This window comes from Mesoplodon mirus, assembly GCF_964341445.2.
Source record: "Mesoplodon mirus genome assembly, chromosome: 5".
NCBI classification, from domain to species: Eukaryota; Metazoa; Chordata; class Mammalia; order Artiodactyla; family Ziphiidae; genus Mesoplodon; species Mesoplodon mirus.
In genome coordinates this window covers 92,342,374-92,357,179 of record NC_138980.1, presented here as the reverse complement: position 1 = coordinate 92,357,179, position 14,806 = coordinate 92,342,374, and the positions used below count along the sequence as shown (strand labels likewise).

Below are 14,806 nucleotides of genomic sequence, written 5' to 3'. Positions count from 1 at the left end.
GCACCACCAGGGAAGCCCGACAAATGACAACTTTTAAATGAATTTTCAGAGGCCAGAAAGTTGGTTAAATTTGGAAATATACAGACAGGGAATATGTTACACCAAGCAAATGATGACAGAAAGAAGGCCAGTGCAGTAATACTAATAGCAAACAAAATAAAATTCAAGGTGAAGAGCATTAAATGGAATAAGGAGGGCTATTTCATATACATAAAGGAGTCAATCAAATAGAAAAAATGTGAATATTGATTTAGAAATAGAAAAAAACCCTGCTGATGCAGCCAAATAGCAATAATCAGAATATAAGAAAGATGGGGGGAATAAAAACTAACTATAACTAAATAAGCTTGAAAGCAACAAAAACTCAAAGCATAAAATATCAAAAAAGAAAATACAGGGCTTCTCTGGTGGCACAGTGGTTAAGAATCCGCCTGTCAACACAGGGGACAGGGGTTCGAGTCCTGGTCCGGGAAGATCCTACATGCCACGGAACTAAGCCCACATGCCATAACTACTGAGCCTGCTCTCTAGAGCTTGCGAGCCACAACTACTGAAGCCCGTGCACCTAGACCCCGTGCTCCACAACAAGAGAAGCCACTGCAATGAGAAGCTGATGCACCACAACAAAGAGTAGCCCCTGCTCGCCGCTGCTAGAGAAAGCCCGCGTGCAGCAACAAAGACCCAATGCAGCCAAAAATGAATAAATAAATAAATTAAAAAAAATAAACACAGTGCTGCTCAATAAAAACAAAAGCTGCCTCTTTAAAAACAATTTAAAAAATAGAGTGTAGTTTAGTTCAATCAAGGAAAAAAAAAACACAGTTGCACAAGCCTCTTAGATAGCCTCATCCACCAGAGGGCAGACAGCAGAAGCAAGAAGAACTACAATTCTGCAGCCTGTGGAACAAAAACCACATCCACAGAAAGACAGACAAGATGAAAAGGCAGAGGGCTATGTACCAGATGAAAGAACAAGATAAAACCCCAGAAAATGGGCTTCCCTGGTGGTGCAGTGGTTGAGAGTCCGCCTGCCGATGCGGGGGACGCGGGTTCGCGCCCCGGTCCGGGAAGATCCCACATGCCGCGGAGCCGCTGGGCCCGTGAGCCATGGCCGTTGAGCCTGCGCGTCCGGAGCCTGTGCTCCGCAGCGGGAGAGGCCACAGCAGTGAGAGGCCCGCGTAACGCAAAAGAAAAAAAAAAAAAAAAAAAAACCCAGAAAAACAACTAAAGAAAGTGGAGATAGGCAATCTTCCAGAAAAAGAATTCAGAATGATGATAGTGAAGATGATCCAGGACCTCAGGAAAAGAATGGAGGCAAAAATCGAGAAGATGCCAGAAATGTTTAACAAAGATCTAGAAGAATTAAAGAACAAACAAACAGAGATGAACAATACAATAACTGAAATGAAAAATACACTAGAAGGAATCAATAGCAGAATAACTAAGGCAGAAAAACAGATAAGTGATCCGGAAGACAGAATGGTGGAATTCACTGCTGCGGAACAGAATAAAGAAAAAAGAATGAAAAGAAATGAAGACAGCCTAAGAGACCTCTGGGACAACATTGAACACAACATCATTCACATTATAGGGGTCCCAGAAGAAGAGAGAGAGAAAGGACCTGAAAAATATTTGAAGAGATTATAGTCGAAAACTTCCCTAACATGGGAAAGGAAATAGCCACCCAAGTCCAGGAAGCGCAGAGAGTCCCAGGCAGGATAAACCCAAGGAGAAACACGCCGAGACACATAGTAATCAAACTGGCAAAAATTAAAGACAAAGAAAAATTACTGAAAGCAACAAGAGAAAAATGACAAATAACATACAAGGGAACTCCCATAAGGTTAACAGCTGATTTCTCAGGAGAAACTCTACAAGCCAGAAGGGAGTAGCATGATATACTTAAAGTGATGAAAGGGAAGAACCTAAAACCAAGGTTACTCTACCCAGCAAGGATCTCAGTCAGATTCGATGGAGAAATCAAAAGCTTTACGGGCAAGGAAAAGCTAAGAATTCAGCATCACCAAGTCAGCTCTACAACAAATGCTAAAGGAACTTCTCTAAGTGGGAAACACAAGAGAGGAAAAGGACCTACAAAAACAAATCCAAAACAATTAAGAAAATGGTCATAGGAACATACATATCAATAATTACCTTAAACATGAATGGATTAAATGCTCCAACCAAAAGACAGGCTCGCTGAATGGATACAAAAACAAGACCCATATATATACTGTCTACAAGAGACTCACTTCAGACCTAGGACACACACAGATTGAAAGTGAGGGGATGGAAAAAGATATTTCACGCAAATGGAAATCAAAAGAAAGCTGGAGAAGCAATACTCATATCAGATAAAATAGACTTTAAAATAAAGAATGTTACAAGCGACAAGCAAGGATACTACATAATGATCAAGGGATCAATCCAAGAAGAAGATATAACAATTATAAATACATATGCACCCAACATAGGAGCACCTCAAAATATAAGGCAACTGCTAACAGCTATAAAAGAGGAAATCGACAGTAACACAATAATAGTGGGGGACTTTTAACACCTCATCTACACCGACGGACAGATCAACCAAACAGAAAATTCATAAGGAAACACGAGCTTTAACTGACACAAAAGACCAGATAGATTTAATTGATATGTATAGGACATTCCATCCAAAAACAGCAGATTACACTTTCTTCCCAGGTGCGCATGGAACATTCTCCAGGATAGATCACATCTTGGGTCACAAATCAAGCCCAGTAAATTTAAGAAAATTAAAATCATATCAAGCATCTTTTCTGACCACAACATTATGAGATTAGAAATCAATTACAGGGAATATAATGAAGGAAACACAAACACATGGAGGCTAAACAATACGTTACTAAATAACCAAGAGATCACTGAAGAAATTAAAGAGGAAATCAAAAAATACCTAGAGACAAATGACAATGAAAACACGATGATCCAAAACCTATGGGATGCAGCAAAAGCAGTTCGAAGAAGGAAGTTTATAGCTATACAAGCCTACCTAAAGAAACAAGAAAAATCTGAAATATACAATCTAACCTTACACCTAAAGGAACTAGAGAAAGAAGAACAAACAAAACCCAAAGTTAGTAGAAGGAAAGAAATCATAAAGATCAGAGCAGAAATAAATGAAATAGAAACAAGGAAAACAATAGCAAAGATCAATAAAACTAAAAGCTGGTTCTGTGAGAAAATAAACAAAATTGATAAACCATTAGCCAGACTCTTCAAGAAAAAGAGGGAGAGGACTCAAATCAATAAAATTTGAAATGAAAAAGGAGAAGTTACAACAGACACCACAGAAATACAAAGCATCCTAAGAGACTACTGCAGGCAACTCTATGCCAATAAAATGGACAACCTGGAAGAAATGGACAAATTCTTAGAAAGGTATAACATTCCAAGACTGAACCAGGAAGAAGTAGAAAATATGAACAGACCAATCACAAGTAATGAAATTGAAACTGTGACTGAAAATCTTCCAACAAACAAAAGTCCAAGACCAGATGGCTTTACAGGTGAATTCTATCAAACATTTAGAGAAAAGCTAACACCTATCCTTCTCAAACTCTTCCAAAAGATTGCAGAGGAAGGAACACTCCGAAACTCATTCTGTGAGGCCACCATCACCCTAATACCAAACCCAGACAAAGATACTACAAAAAAAAGAAAATTACAGACCAATATCACTGATGAATATAGATGCAAAAATCCTCAACAAAATACTAGCAAACAGAATCCAACAACACATTAAAAGGATCATACACCATGATCAAGTGGGATTTATCCCAGGGATGCAAGGATTCTTCAATATATGCAAATCAATCAATGTGATACACCATGTTAACAAACTGAAGAATAAAAACCATATGATCATCTCAATAGATGCAGAAAAAGCTTCTGACAAGATTGAACACCCATTTATGATAAAAACTCTCCAGAAAGTGGGCATAGAGGGAACCTACCTGAACATAATAAAGGCCGTATAAGACAAACCCACAGCCAACATCATTCTCAATGGTGAAAAATTGAAAGCATTTCCTCTAAGATCAGGAAGAAGACAAGGATGTCCACTCTCACCACTATTATTCAACATAGTTTTGCAAGTCCTAGCCATGGCAATCAGTGAAGAAAAATAAAAGGAATACAAATTGGAAAAGAAGAATTAAAGCTGTCACTGTTTCCAGATGACATGATACTATACATAGAGAATATTAAAGATGCTGCCAGAAAACTACTAGAGCTAATCAATGAATTTGGTAAAGTTGCAGGATACAAAACTAATGCACAGAAACCTCTTGCATTCCTATACACTAATGATGAAAAATCTGAAAGAGAAATGAAGGAAACACTCCCATTTACCATTGCAACAAAAAGAAGAAAATACCTAGGAATAAACCTACCTAGGGAGACAAAAGGCCTGTATGCAGAGAACTATAAGACACTGATGAAAGGAATTAAAGATGATACCAACAGATGGAGAGATATACCATGTCCTTGGATTAGAAGAATCAATATTGTGAGAATGACTATACTACCCAAAGCAATCTACAGATTCATTGTAATCCCTATCAAATTACTGATGGCATTTTTTACAAAACTAGAACAAAAAAATCTTAAAATTTTTATGAAGACACAAAAGACCCCGAATAGCCAAAGCAGTCTTGAGGGGAAAAAATGGAGCTGGAGGAATCAGACTCCCTGACTTCAGACTATACTACAAAGCTACAGTAATCAAGACAATATGGTACTGGCACAAAAATAGAAATACAGATCAATGGAACAAGATAGAAAGCCCAGAGATAAACCCATGCACCTACGGTCAATTAATCTATGACAAAGGAGGCAAGGATATACAATGGAGAAAAGACAGTCTCTTCAACAAGTGGTGCTGGGAAAACCAGACAACTACATGTAAAAGAATAAAATTAAAACACTCCCTAACACCATACACAAAAATAAACTCAAAATGGATTAGAGACCTAAACGTAAGACCGGACACTATAAAATTCTTAGAGGAAAACAAAGGAAGAACACTCTTTGACATAAATCGCAGCAAGATCTTTTTTGATCCACCTCCTAGAGTAATAGAAATAAAAACAAAAATAAACAAAGGGGCCCTAGTGAAACTTAAAACCTTTTGCACAGCAAAGGAAACTATAAACAAGACAAAAAGACAACCCTCAGAATGGGAGAAAATATTTGCAAACGAATCAACGGACAAAGGATTAATCTCCAAAATATATAAACAGCTCATGCAGCTCAATATTAAAAAAAACAAACAACCCAATCCCAAAATGGGCAGAAGACCTAAACAGACATTTCTCCAAAGAAGACATACAAATGGCCAAGAAGTACATGAAAAGCTGCTCAACATCATTAATTATTAGAGAAATGCAAATCAAAACTACAATGAGGTATCATCTCACACTGGTTAGAATGGGCATCATCAGAAAATCTACGAACAAGTGCTGGAGAGGGTGTGGAGAAAAGGGAACCCTCTTGCACTGTTGGTGGGAATGTAAATTGATACAGCCACTATGGAGAACAATATGGAGGTTCCTTAAAAAACTAAAAAGAGAATTACCATATGACCCAGCAATCCCACTACTGGGCATATACCCAGAGAAAACCATAATTCAAAAAGACACAAGCACCCCAATGTTCACTGCAGCACTATTTACAATAGCCAGGTCATGGAAGCAACCTAAATACCCATCTACAGACGAATGGATAAAGAAGATGTGGTACATATATACAATGGAGTATTACTCAGCCATAAAAAGGAACGAAATTGGGTCATTTGTAGAGACGTGGGTGGATCTAGAGACTGTCATACAGAGTGAAGTCAGTCAGAAAGAATAAAACAAATATCGTATATTAATGCATATATGTGGAACCTAGAAAAATGGTACAGATGAACCGGTTTGCAGGGGAGAAATAGAGACAGAGATGTAGAGAACAAACGTATGAACACCAAGGGGGGAAAGCGGCAGGGGGTGGTGGTGGTGGTGTGATGAATTGGGCGATTGGGATTGACATGTATACACTGATGTGTATAAATTGATGATTAATAAGAACCTGTTGTATTAAAAAAACAAACAAAAAACACCAAAACACAGATAAACTACACTGGAAAGCCAAAAGGGGTCATAATAACCAGAATGCCACATACAGTAATGCCAATGACACTGAAAAAGAAGCAAAGAGAAACTGGATTTTTGCGGGTTTTTTTTGAAGTCCTTAAGAGTCAACATTGCAAAAAGGACACTTATTCTTTATATTACAAATATTTGGTTTATATTGACTTAGGACAGCCAGGTTAAACTACTTTTAGCAATATGACTATTACGCTGTACTTAAACTGCCTATTTAGGAAATACACGTTTCTACATATTTCATATTTAGATGTACTGAATCCAAAGATATTTAAAGACAAGCATGGATGAAAATAGTCTTAAAAAGGACTCTACACTTCCAAAAATTGTACTTTTAACATTAGAAAAAGTTGTCTTCCCTGCACTGTTTTTGGCTCAAAACAGAACTGTTCATTATTTGATCAAATTTTCCATGAGTGGAAAATATGTGCTGGCCATGACAGGACATGACAAATTTGTTTTGTATACAAAGTTTTCTCTCATTATAAAAACTGTACATAGTTAGTATAAAAAAAATTCCAAAACTGGTCAAACCAGAAAAACGAGGAGGTATTAAGAATGGTTATCTGCCTTTTCATATTATTTCTGATACACTATGTTTGTGTATATCTTTAAAAAAAATGGGATCAAAGTGCACGCACTATTTTGTATATCATAAACATTTAAAAATATCAATAAATGCTTGTGTTTTTAGGAATTATATTTAGAAAACAGCACTATGCTGATGTTTCAGTCTTTGCAGTCTCTTCTTTCCTCATGATCTGGAATGTGAGTCTGAATCTGGCTGCACATTAGAAACTTTCCATTGATGTGTCTCAAATCTGTCCCCAAATACTGAGCCAATTTTTCCTAGCAAAGATTCTGTTGTTTATTGTTCAATGTGGATTTTTATTCAGCTTTTCTTTTGCTCCTGTTGCACAGAGACAGGTCTTCCTGCAGTTGACTAAAGAAGCAAATAATTTCCTGAAAATTTATTTTCTCTGAGCCTCCCACATGCTTCTCTGAAACTTATTCAGCAATAGTTCACTTAAGCCCCATGTAGGTTTTCTTATTATTTACCTATAAACAAGGTGAGAAGTGCCCATATTCGTTGGCTATAAACAGATAGGTGAGGGGATGGTCTTTTACACCCCCATCCTTCTATATGGTGATCAAAACCAAATTTCAGCAGCAGAGCTGACCAATACGCACAAGCCTCAGTAACATTCAGTTTCTAGCATGGATAAATATACAGTATTTGTGTTCCACTGAGATAGTACCTTCCTCTTACTTCCACTGCTTGGTCTTCTTGTTACTCACTGATAGTATATTAAACATGACTTTTCCTAGGATATACTGCTACCAACGTTTTTGCTTTCTCTAAGCTTCTCTTAAGTTCTTTACTAATCATCATTATCAAGGTATAATTATTAAGCCAATCCAGATTATAGAGGAAGATAAGTATAAATATCTTCTAAATGATGGCCTTGGCTCTTTTAAATGTTTTATTTTTATCATAGTTACACGCAGTTGAAATAATCATTAGTTCTAAAGCCTTGTGACAATGAACAGTGATCTTTCACACTTGCTTGCTCTGTCCCATTTCCTGTTATCTTAAGGCAAACATTTTCATCTCCTTCAGAGGATTTTTTTTTTTTTTTGGAACTCACTTCTCTATCTCTAAATAACCTGCTTGTGTTGCTAGGTTCTGCTTTTCTTAGTTTAATGCCTCATTTATTGATTTCCTATTATGTAAGACAGGGACTGATTTCTCTTTTATAAATATTCCACCCTTAACACAGCATACTCATCCTGTTCCTCTATTTGTCCAATTTACATTTTATAGTTAGATAAATTGTTCCCTATTTGCATTATTTGACTATTAAATTATAGTCATGAGTGACAGGTGGTATACTATGATTCTTTCCTTTACAACTTCTTGTTGTCCACTGAGTAAGAGTATCTTTTTTTTGTTTTGTTTATTTGGTGTTCTGTGTACTTATGACACCCTCACAGTTTCTCTCCTACTGTGTAAATTTCTTTTCCTTTCAATAAATTCAAAAACATTAAGTAGTCTACTGATTTCATCTTCTTAGACTCATCTCTCCCAGAATATTCTCAACTGTGCCAATAGGGACTCGTTACTTTCTGTATCATTAGTCTCAGAATCTCCCTTCATCTTCATTCTGGGGAGTCTTTCATGTCTTTCTCTTGTATTGTATTCTTTATGTCTTGGATCCCAAATCTTCATTTGTCTTGCTTTACCTTCTCATTTTAACTATATCCGCTAATAGCTTCCAGAAAACAGTATAGAGAAATACATATTTTTGATTATCTGAAAATGCATTCTACTCTCAAATTTAATAGGCAGTTGACTAGAGATAAATTTATAGGCTCGTGTGGTATAATAAAAAATATATATATCTGGTCTTTGTCCCTTTGTTCTTTGCACAGAGCTTCTAAAACCCTTGGAATTTCTTGAGTTTGCCATGCAGATGAGGTGACCCATGGGGGATCCCTAGATAGCTTCAGGATGGGTGCTGGTCACCTGAAATGCCAACCATGTGACTAGAGGGTTGAACTAGTCAAGATTGACCTCCAGGGATGGGAAGGGTGCTGGAAACTGAGTTCAATCATGTAGCCACTTGTTTAATCAAGCATGCCTACATAATGAAACCCCAATAAAAACTCTGGACACTGAAGCTCAATGCAGCTTCCTGGTTGGTGAACACAAAGATGTCCTGGGAGAGTGAGAGATCATGGAAGCTCTGCATCCTCCACCCTCACCTTCTCTAGGTCCTGCCTTATGTGTCTCACTCGGCTGTTCCTGATCTGCATCCTTTATAATAAAACTGTAATCATAAGTGTAGAACTTTTACTGAGTTCTGAGTCACTGAAGTGAATTATCAAACCTAAAGGCTGTTGTAGGATACCCCAAATTTGTAGAAGTATGGGAGGCTTGGCATCGGAAGTGGGAGTAGTCTTGTGAAGGGCTCTGCCCTTAACCTGTAAGGTCTAGGCTCCCACCAAGTAGTTAATGTCAGAATTGAACTGTAGTGTAATACACGCACTTGGGTAGAATTTACAACAAGCTGGGCAGAGTGCAGATGGTTTGGGACACCCGAAACTTGCCTGGTACCTGAAGTGAAGGCAGTCTTGTGAATGACTTTACCCTTAAATGTAGGGTCCACACTAAGTCTGGGCAGTGTCAGAACTGACTTGAACTGTAGGACAGCTAGTGGTGTCAGAGAACTGGTGTGGGAACATAGCTGAAAATAATCTTTCAGAAGTTTTAAGAAATTGTTACTCTACTTCCCAGCTTCCAGTGTGCTGTTTATACACCTAAAGACATTTGTATTCCTGCTTCTTTGTGTGAAATTTGTTTTCTTCTCCTTCTCTACAAGGTTTTAAGATTTTCTCTTTATTCCCAGTGAGATGAAATTTCATCATGATGTGCCTAGTGTGGGATTTTCATCTGTGGCACTGGATGCTGGAGAGACCATTTTATTTGGAAAACTATGCCCTTCAGTTCTGGGGAATTTTAATTTATTTTTATGATTTCCTTCCTCTAGTTTCTCCATTCTCTTTCTGGAACCCCCTTTTAATTTGGATATTGAACCCTCCTAGAATGATTCTCTGACTTTCTTATCTTTTCTATTTTCCATTGCATTATTCCTTTGTGCTATTTTCTGAGAAATTTATCTTTTAACCTTTTTGTTGAGTTTTTCATTTCTACTATTACAATTTTAATTCCCAAGACCTGTTTTTTAAATTCTCTGAATGTTCCTTTTGTATACCATCATTTTCTCACTTTATGGATGCATTATCTTTTATCTTGAGAATATTAATGTTAGTTCTATTTTTCTTAAGTTTTCTTCTTCTTGCATAGTCTTTATTTCCATTAAATCTTTTTTATTAGAAACTTTCTTAAAATGTCTGGTGGTCTTTAGCTGTCTAGCCATATTTAGGAATGGACTGCCTATGAAGCTCTATGCCTAAAGGATGGAGTCTGTCAGCTGTAGCCATCCAGTAGGGTGGTCTAGCTGGGATGTTTTATTGAGAAATCCTCCAGTGTCAGTACCTTTAGGTCTCTCTTCCTGGGTTAGTCACATTTCTTAGAGAAGTTGCTTCTAGAAACTTGCCTGCATTATAAACCTGGATGCCAATGAGGGTTTCAGCATTCAGTAAGGAAATTTTCACTTACTTCAGTTTTTAGTGTGATACCTCCCTCCCAACTTCAACTATACTAGGATTACCCTTATCCAAAGACCCTTTCTTTTACCTTTTCCAGAATAAATCTCTCAGCTTTTGCTGAGCCTGGAAAGTAGCAGTCACTTAGCCATGCAGAGTTGAAGAGAGGTTCTGGAGGCTCCACCGGCTTCTTAAACTTTCAGTCATCCTCTTGCTTTTAACCTCTTTCTTAATCCCCACATCCAGAGGTAGCACATCCAGGTGTAACCAATTCTGGAACCTTGTAGGACTCCACAGTGTAAAATGGGTTGCTTCCTGACTTCCTACTGCTGACTCAGGGGTCAACTCTCTACCATAAACTAGAAGAGTAATTTGTTTATCTGCTTTCCAGCTCCCCAAATTTTATTGATGTCACCTCCCCTGGTATTTGTGATTTTTAATTTTATCCTTTTACTGTCATTTTAATGGAGTTTATAGAGTAAGCATAGATATATGTGTATGATCAATTCTTACTATGGATTACATACAAAGAGATAGCTTATTTACAAATTGTTAGTAGCCAAATTAAGTTAGTTATCTGATTATATGAAAACAGATAACTGAAGTAAGGTATCTGTATTTATGGCTCTATAAATTTTAACTGCATTAAAGTTATGAAGAAACCAAAGTAGTAAAGGTTTTTGAAATCTATTTAATTTAATGAAAAAACTTATAAACTTATTAAGTGTCTCATTTCTTTAGAAGAACACCTATTTCAATGATGCCACATTAATTATACCTATTTCCTCTTCTTAGAATAACGACCTATATTTATGTCTGCAAACAAAAGAGACAATTTACTAACCTCTGCTTCTGTTGCTTGGGACTGTAAAAGCTGTCGTATACGAAGTATGTCCTTCTCTATTTGTTGAATTCTGGTTATTCTTCGCTAAAATAAAATAAGTAACCAAATTAGATCTATTTTTATTAAAAACATTAGTTTAAATAACCATACTATGGTTACCATTTAACAGCTTAGGGTTATACCAAATCACTCTTATATAAGAATTAGATATGTATATATATTCATACACTGATGACATATTAGGATCAGTTCAAATTTTTAATAAATCTAACTTTATACAACAGATCTCTAGATCTACTTAAGAAAACTGTAGAAATACAAGTCATATATCAAATTGTATGATGTATATAGTGTGAAATTGGTATTTAAAAGCTAGTCTCAAAAACTACTTCAACAAAGAGAAAATTACATCTGAATTTAATCTTCTATATTAATCCAGTTGTCAGTACAGTGTAATGGATTTATACAAAGCATGGTATACCTGTAAAGGGAAAGAGCAGCTGATTTGTTTTAATAAACATCAGGCTTTAAACAGTAAGAATAATCTTCCCCAAAGTTATTCTTATTATAAGTCAGTGGTACCTTTCAGATTTAGCTTTTCCAAATACCTACTGCAGCTAAACATTATTTTTATTCCCAACACTAAGAACACAATGATGGTAAGAGCTACTGCTCTGCCCATATCCTGAGACCTTCAAGTGAACACAAAGCAGTAACTACAGATCAAACAATGTGGAACTGAAAAAAATGTGGGAAAAGTGTTTTCAAGTATATGTTTTAAAAACAAGTACTGCCAATGTTGTAACATCTTCTGTAATAATTCTATAGTTAACATCCTAATATTGGTATAAAAAAATTGTATTATAAGAGTAATTGTTGGGCTTCCCTGGTGGCGCAGTGGTTGAGAGTCTGCCTGCCGATGCAGGGGACACGGGTTCATGCCCCGGTCCAGGAAGATCCCACATGCCGCGGAGTGGCTAGGCCCGTGAGCCATGACGGCTGAGCCTGCGCGTCCAGAGCCTATGCTCTGCAACGGGAGAGGCCACAACAGTGAGAGGCCCGCATACCGCAAAAAAAAAAAAAAAAAGAGTAATTGTTTCAATGGGGAAAAAAGTGTTAGAAGCTAGATGGAGTCATTTCCAAATTTTTATGATTATGCACCCATCAATAAAAGATTTCTGAGCATGTATACCTCAATAGATAAATAATAAAAGTACTGTAACAAACAGCTTTAACTATATATATAGTTATAAAACTTACATACAAAACTTACCCTTTGAGCATATCTAATTTTGCTTAAATACAATGTCCTTACGATTTTATTGCCATAGTAAAAATGCTTATTGTTGCTATTTTCCAATGTTACAATAAACAAACACAGAAAAGCTCAAAAAAGTTGCGCTCACCAAAAAAGAATCCTTCCTTCCTCCCTCCCTCCCTTCTTTCCTTCCTTTGTAACACTACAACTGTGCTGATCCTATATCATAATTCTGAAAATAGTGAACCTAAGGTAAATAATATTCTTTAAGAAATTTTACCACATCCAATTTTCATCATGAAAACATGCTGAAGAAGAAATACCTGTGCTTTTGGTAGCTTTCTAAAGAGACTGCAAAGATGAGTGATCACCTCTACATCAGATGGTACATATTTCCTGACATTACATAAGCAATGAAACTACATACAATTAGTGGCTTTGTAATATTGTTGTAATTATTGTTCTCCTCTCTCTATGTAACTAGCTCCCCTTCACCAATAAAGTCCTAAGTCAAAATTTTCAATATTCAGAGGATGAAAAAAGGAAATCATATCTAATACTCCTCTCCACAGAACTACATTTCTGTATTGCTATTAGGTCACTAAATCCTGAAGTCAAGTCTGCACCTTGGTGATTTCTGACACAACAACCTTTGTGCTTCTGTTACTCAACATGAAAATGGAAGAAGCCAGCAGTATTTCTTTCCATTCTCTATATGACAATCTTGAATATTTATGAAATTATGTTTAACGAAAAATGCTTACTTGTTCTGCCATATGGAGATGGTATTACTTTTGCAAAACTGATTTAAAAAATAATATAGTAATACAGTTCAATATGAATTCAGGACAACTCTCAACAAATTAGGAATAGAAGGTAAATTCCTTAACTTGATAAATGGTATCAAAAACCTTGAGTAAACAACATACTTAATGGTGAAATTTCAGAAGGATTCCTTTTAGAGCCAAGAGAAGATGAAGAAGACCAATTATCACTGCTTTTTATTCAAAGATGTATTAGAGTTCTTATTTAATACAAAGAAAAAAATGACTGGAAAAGACAAAATTGTCATTACTTGCAAACAAAATAACAGTTTGAATGGAAAATCCAAGAAAATCCTAAACTACTGAGACAATCTACTAAAAGAGTTCAGGAAGACTGCTGGACACATAACAAATCAAATTTAGTAACGTAATTAAAGAAAATCCCATTCACAATGCAACAAAAACTGTAAGATATCTAGGAATAAATGTAAAAAAAAGATGTGTAAGAGTTTTATGAAGAATACTACAAAACTTTTTCGAAGGACATAAAATAAGACCTAAATGAACGGAGAGATAAAAAATTAATAACAATACCTAATATTTCCTGAGTGTTTTCTGTTTGCTGGATTCCAAGTGTTTTACATATATTAACTCATTTAATCCTCACATTTTACAGGGAATCATTATTTGTATTCTACCAATGGGAAAACTGAGACAGAGTTTACCCAAGATCACAGTGCTGATAAGTGACAGGTAGGGAATTAGAACCCAGGAGGACTGGCTCCAGAGTCACCCTTTCAACCAAGAACCAATCTTTATATTGTAAAGATATAAATTCTCCTCAAATTAATTATAAATTCAATGTAATTCTAATCAAAAGCCCATAAAGCTTTTCCTTGAATTAGATGAGTAACAAAACAGAATATAAACACATTTTTACAAACAAAAATAAGAAGGGCTCACCCTACTAGGTACCAAGATTAATAAAGCCATAGCAAATAAAACAAATGTGGTTATCAGCGCAGGGACAGAGAAGCTAAAACAGACTAATCGAACAGAGTCTACAAATATCCAGCAAATGCAAACTTCTCAGATGCCAGAGACAGCATTACCAATCCATGGGGAAACAGTGGCACATCCAGTAAGTGATAATGGGAAATTTAGTTAACAACATAAATATGCATCGATCTGTGTGTCTCTGTGTTATGTATATGTATGTATACATAATTAATTATATATTACATAATAATATATATTTATTAAATAATCAAAATTATATTGCATATAATATATATTAAATAATTATATATACACTGATATGAAAATCATATGTGTGTGTGTATATACATATATATATATATATAATTAGATTCCTACCTCCAAAACATATAATAGCAAATTTGAGATGAATTAAAGACCTAATTGTAAAAATAAAACATTAAAACTATTAAAAAAAAATACAAGGATATCTTTAAGGATAGGAAAAGATGTATAAATAGGTCAAAGAAAGCACAAATATGGCAATACAATTAATTTAGCTTTATAACAAAAACTAATTTTTGTTATCATGAAGCTAAAGTAG

General features: G+C 35.8%; 1 protein-coding gene across 12 annotated transcripts in view; it reads right to left on the bottom strand.

Annotated features, from left to right (window-relative positions):
• Nucleotides 1-14,806, bottom strand: part of APC (APC regulator of WNT signaling pathway) — a 144,335-nt gene that overhangs the window by 43,337 nt on the left and 86,192 nt on the right. For all 12 annotated transcript variants that reach the window (XM_082621898.1, XM_082621901.1, XM_082621904.1 and 9 more), the window contains one exon: nt 11,203-11,286. In XM_082621898.1, the coding sequence (XP_082478024.1) occupies nt 11,203-11,286 (84 nt within the window). The remainder of the gene's footprint in view (nt 1-11,202; nt 11,287-14,806) is intronic.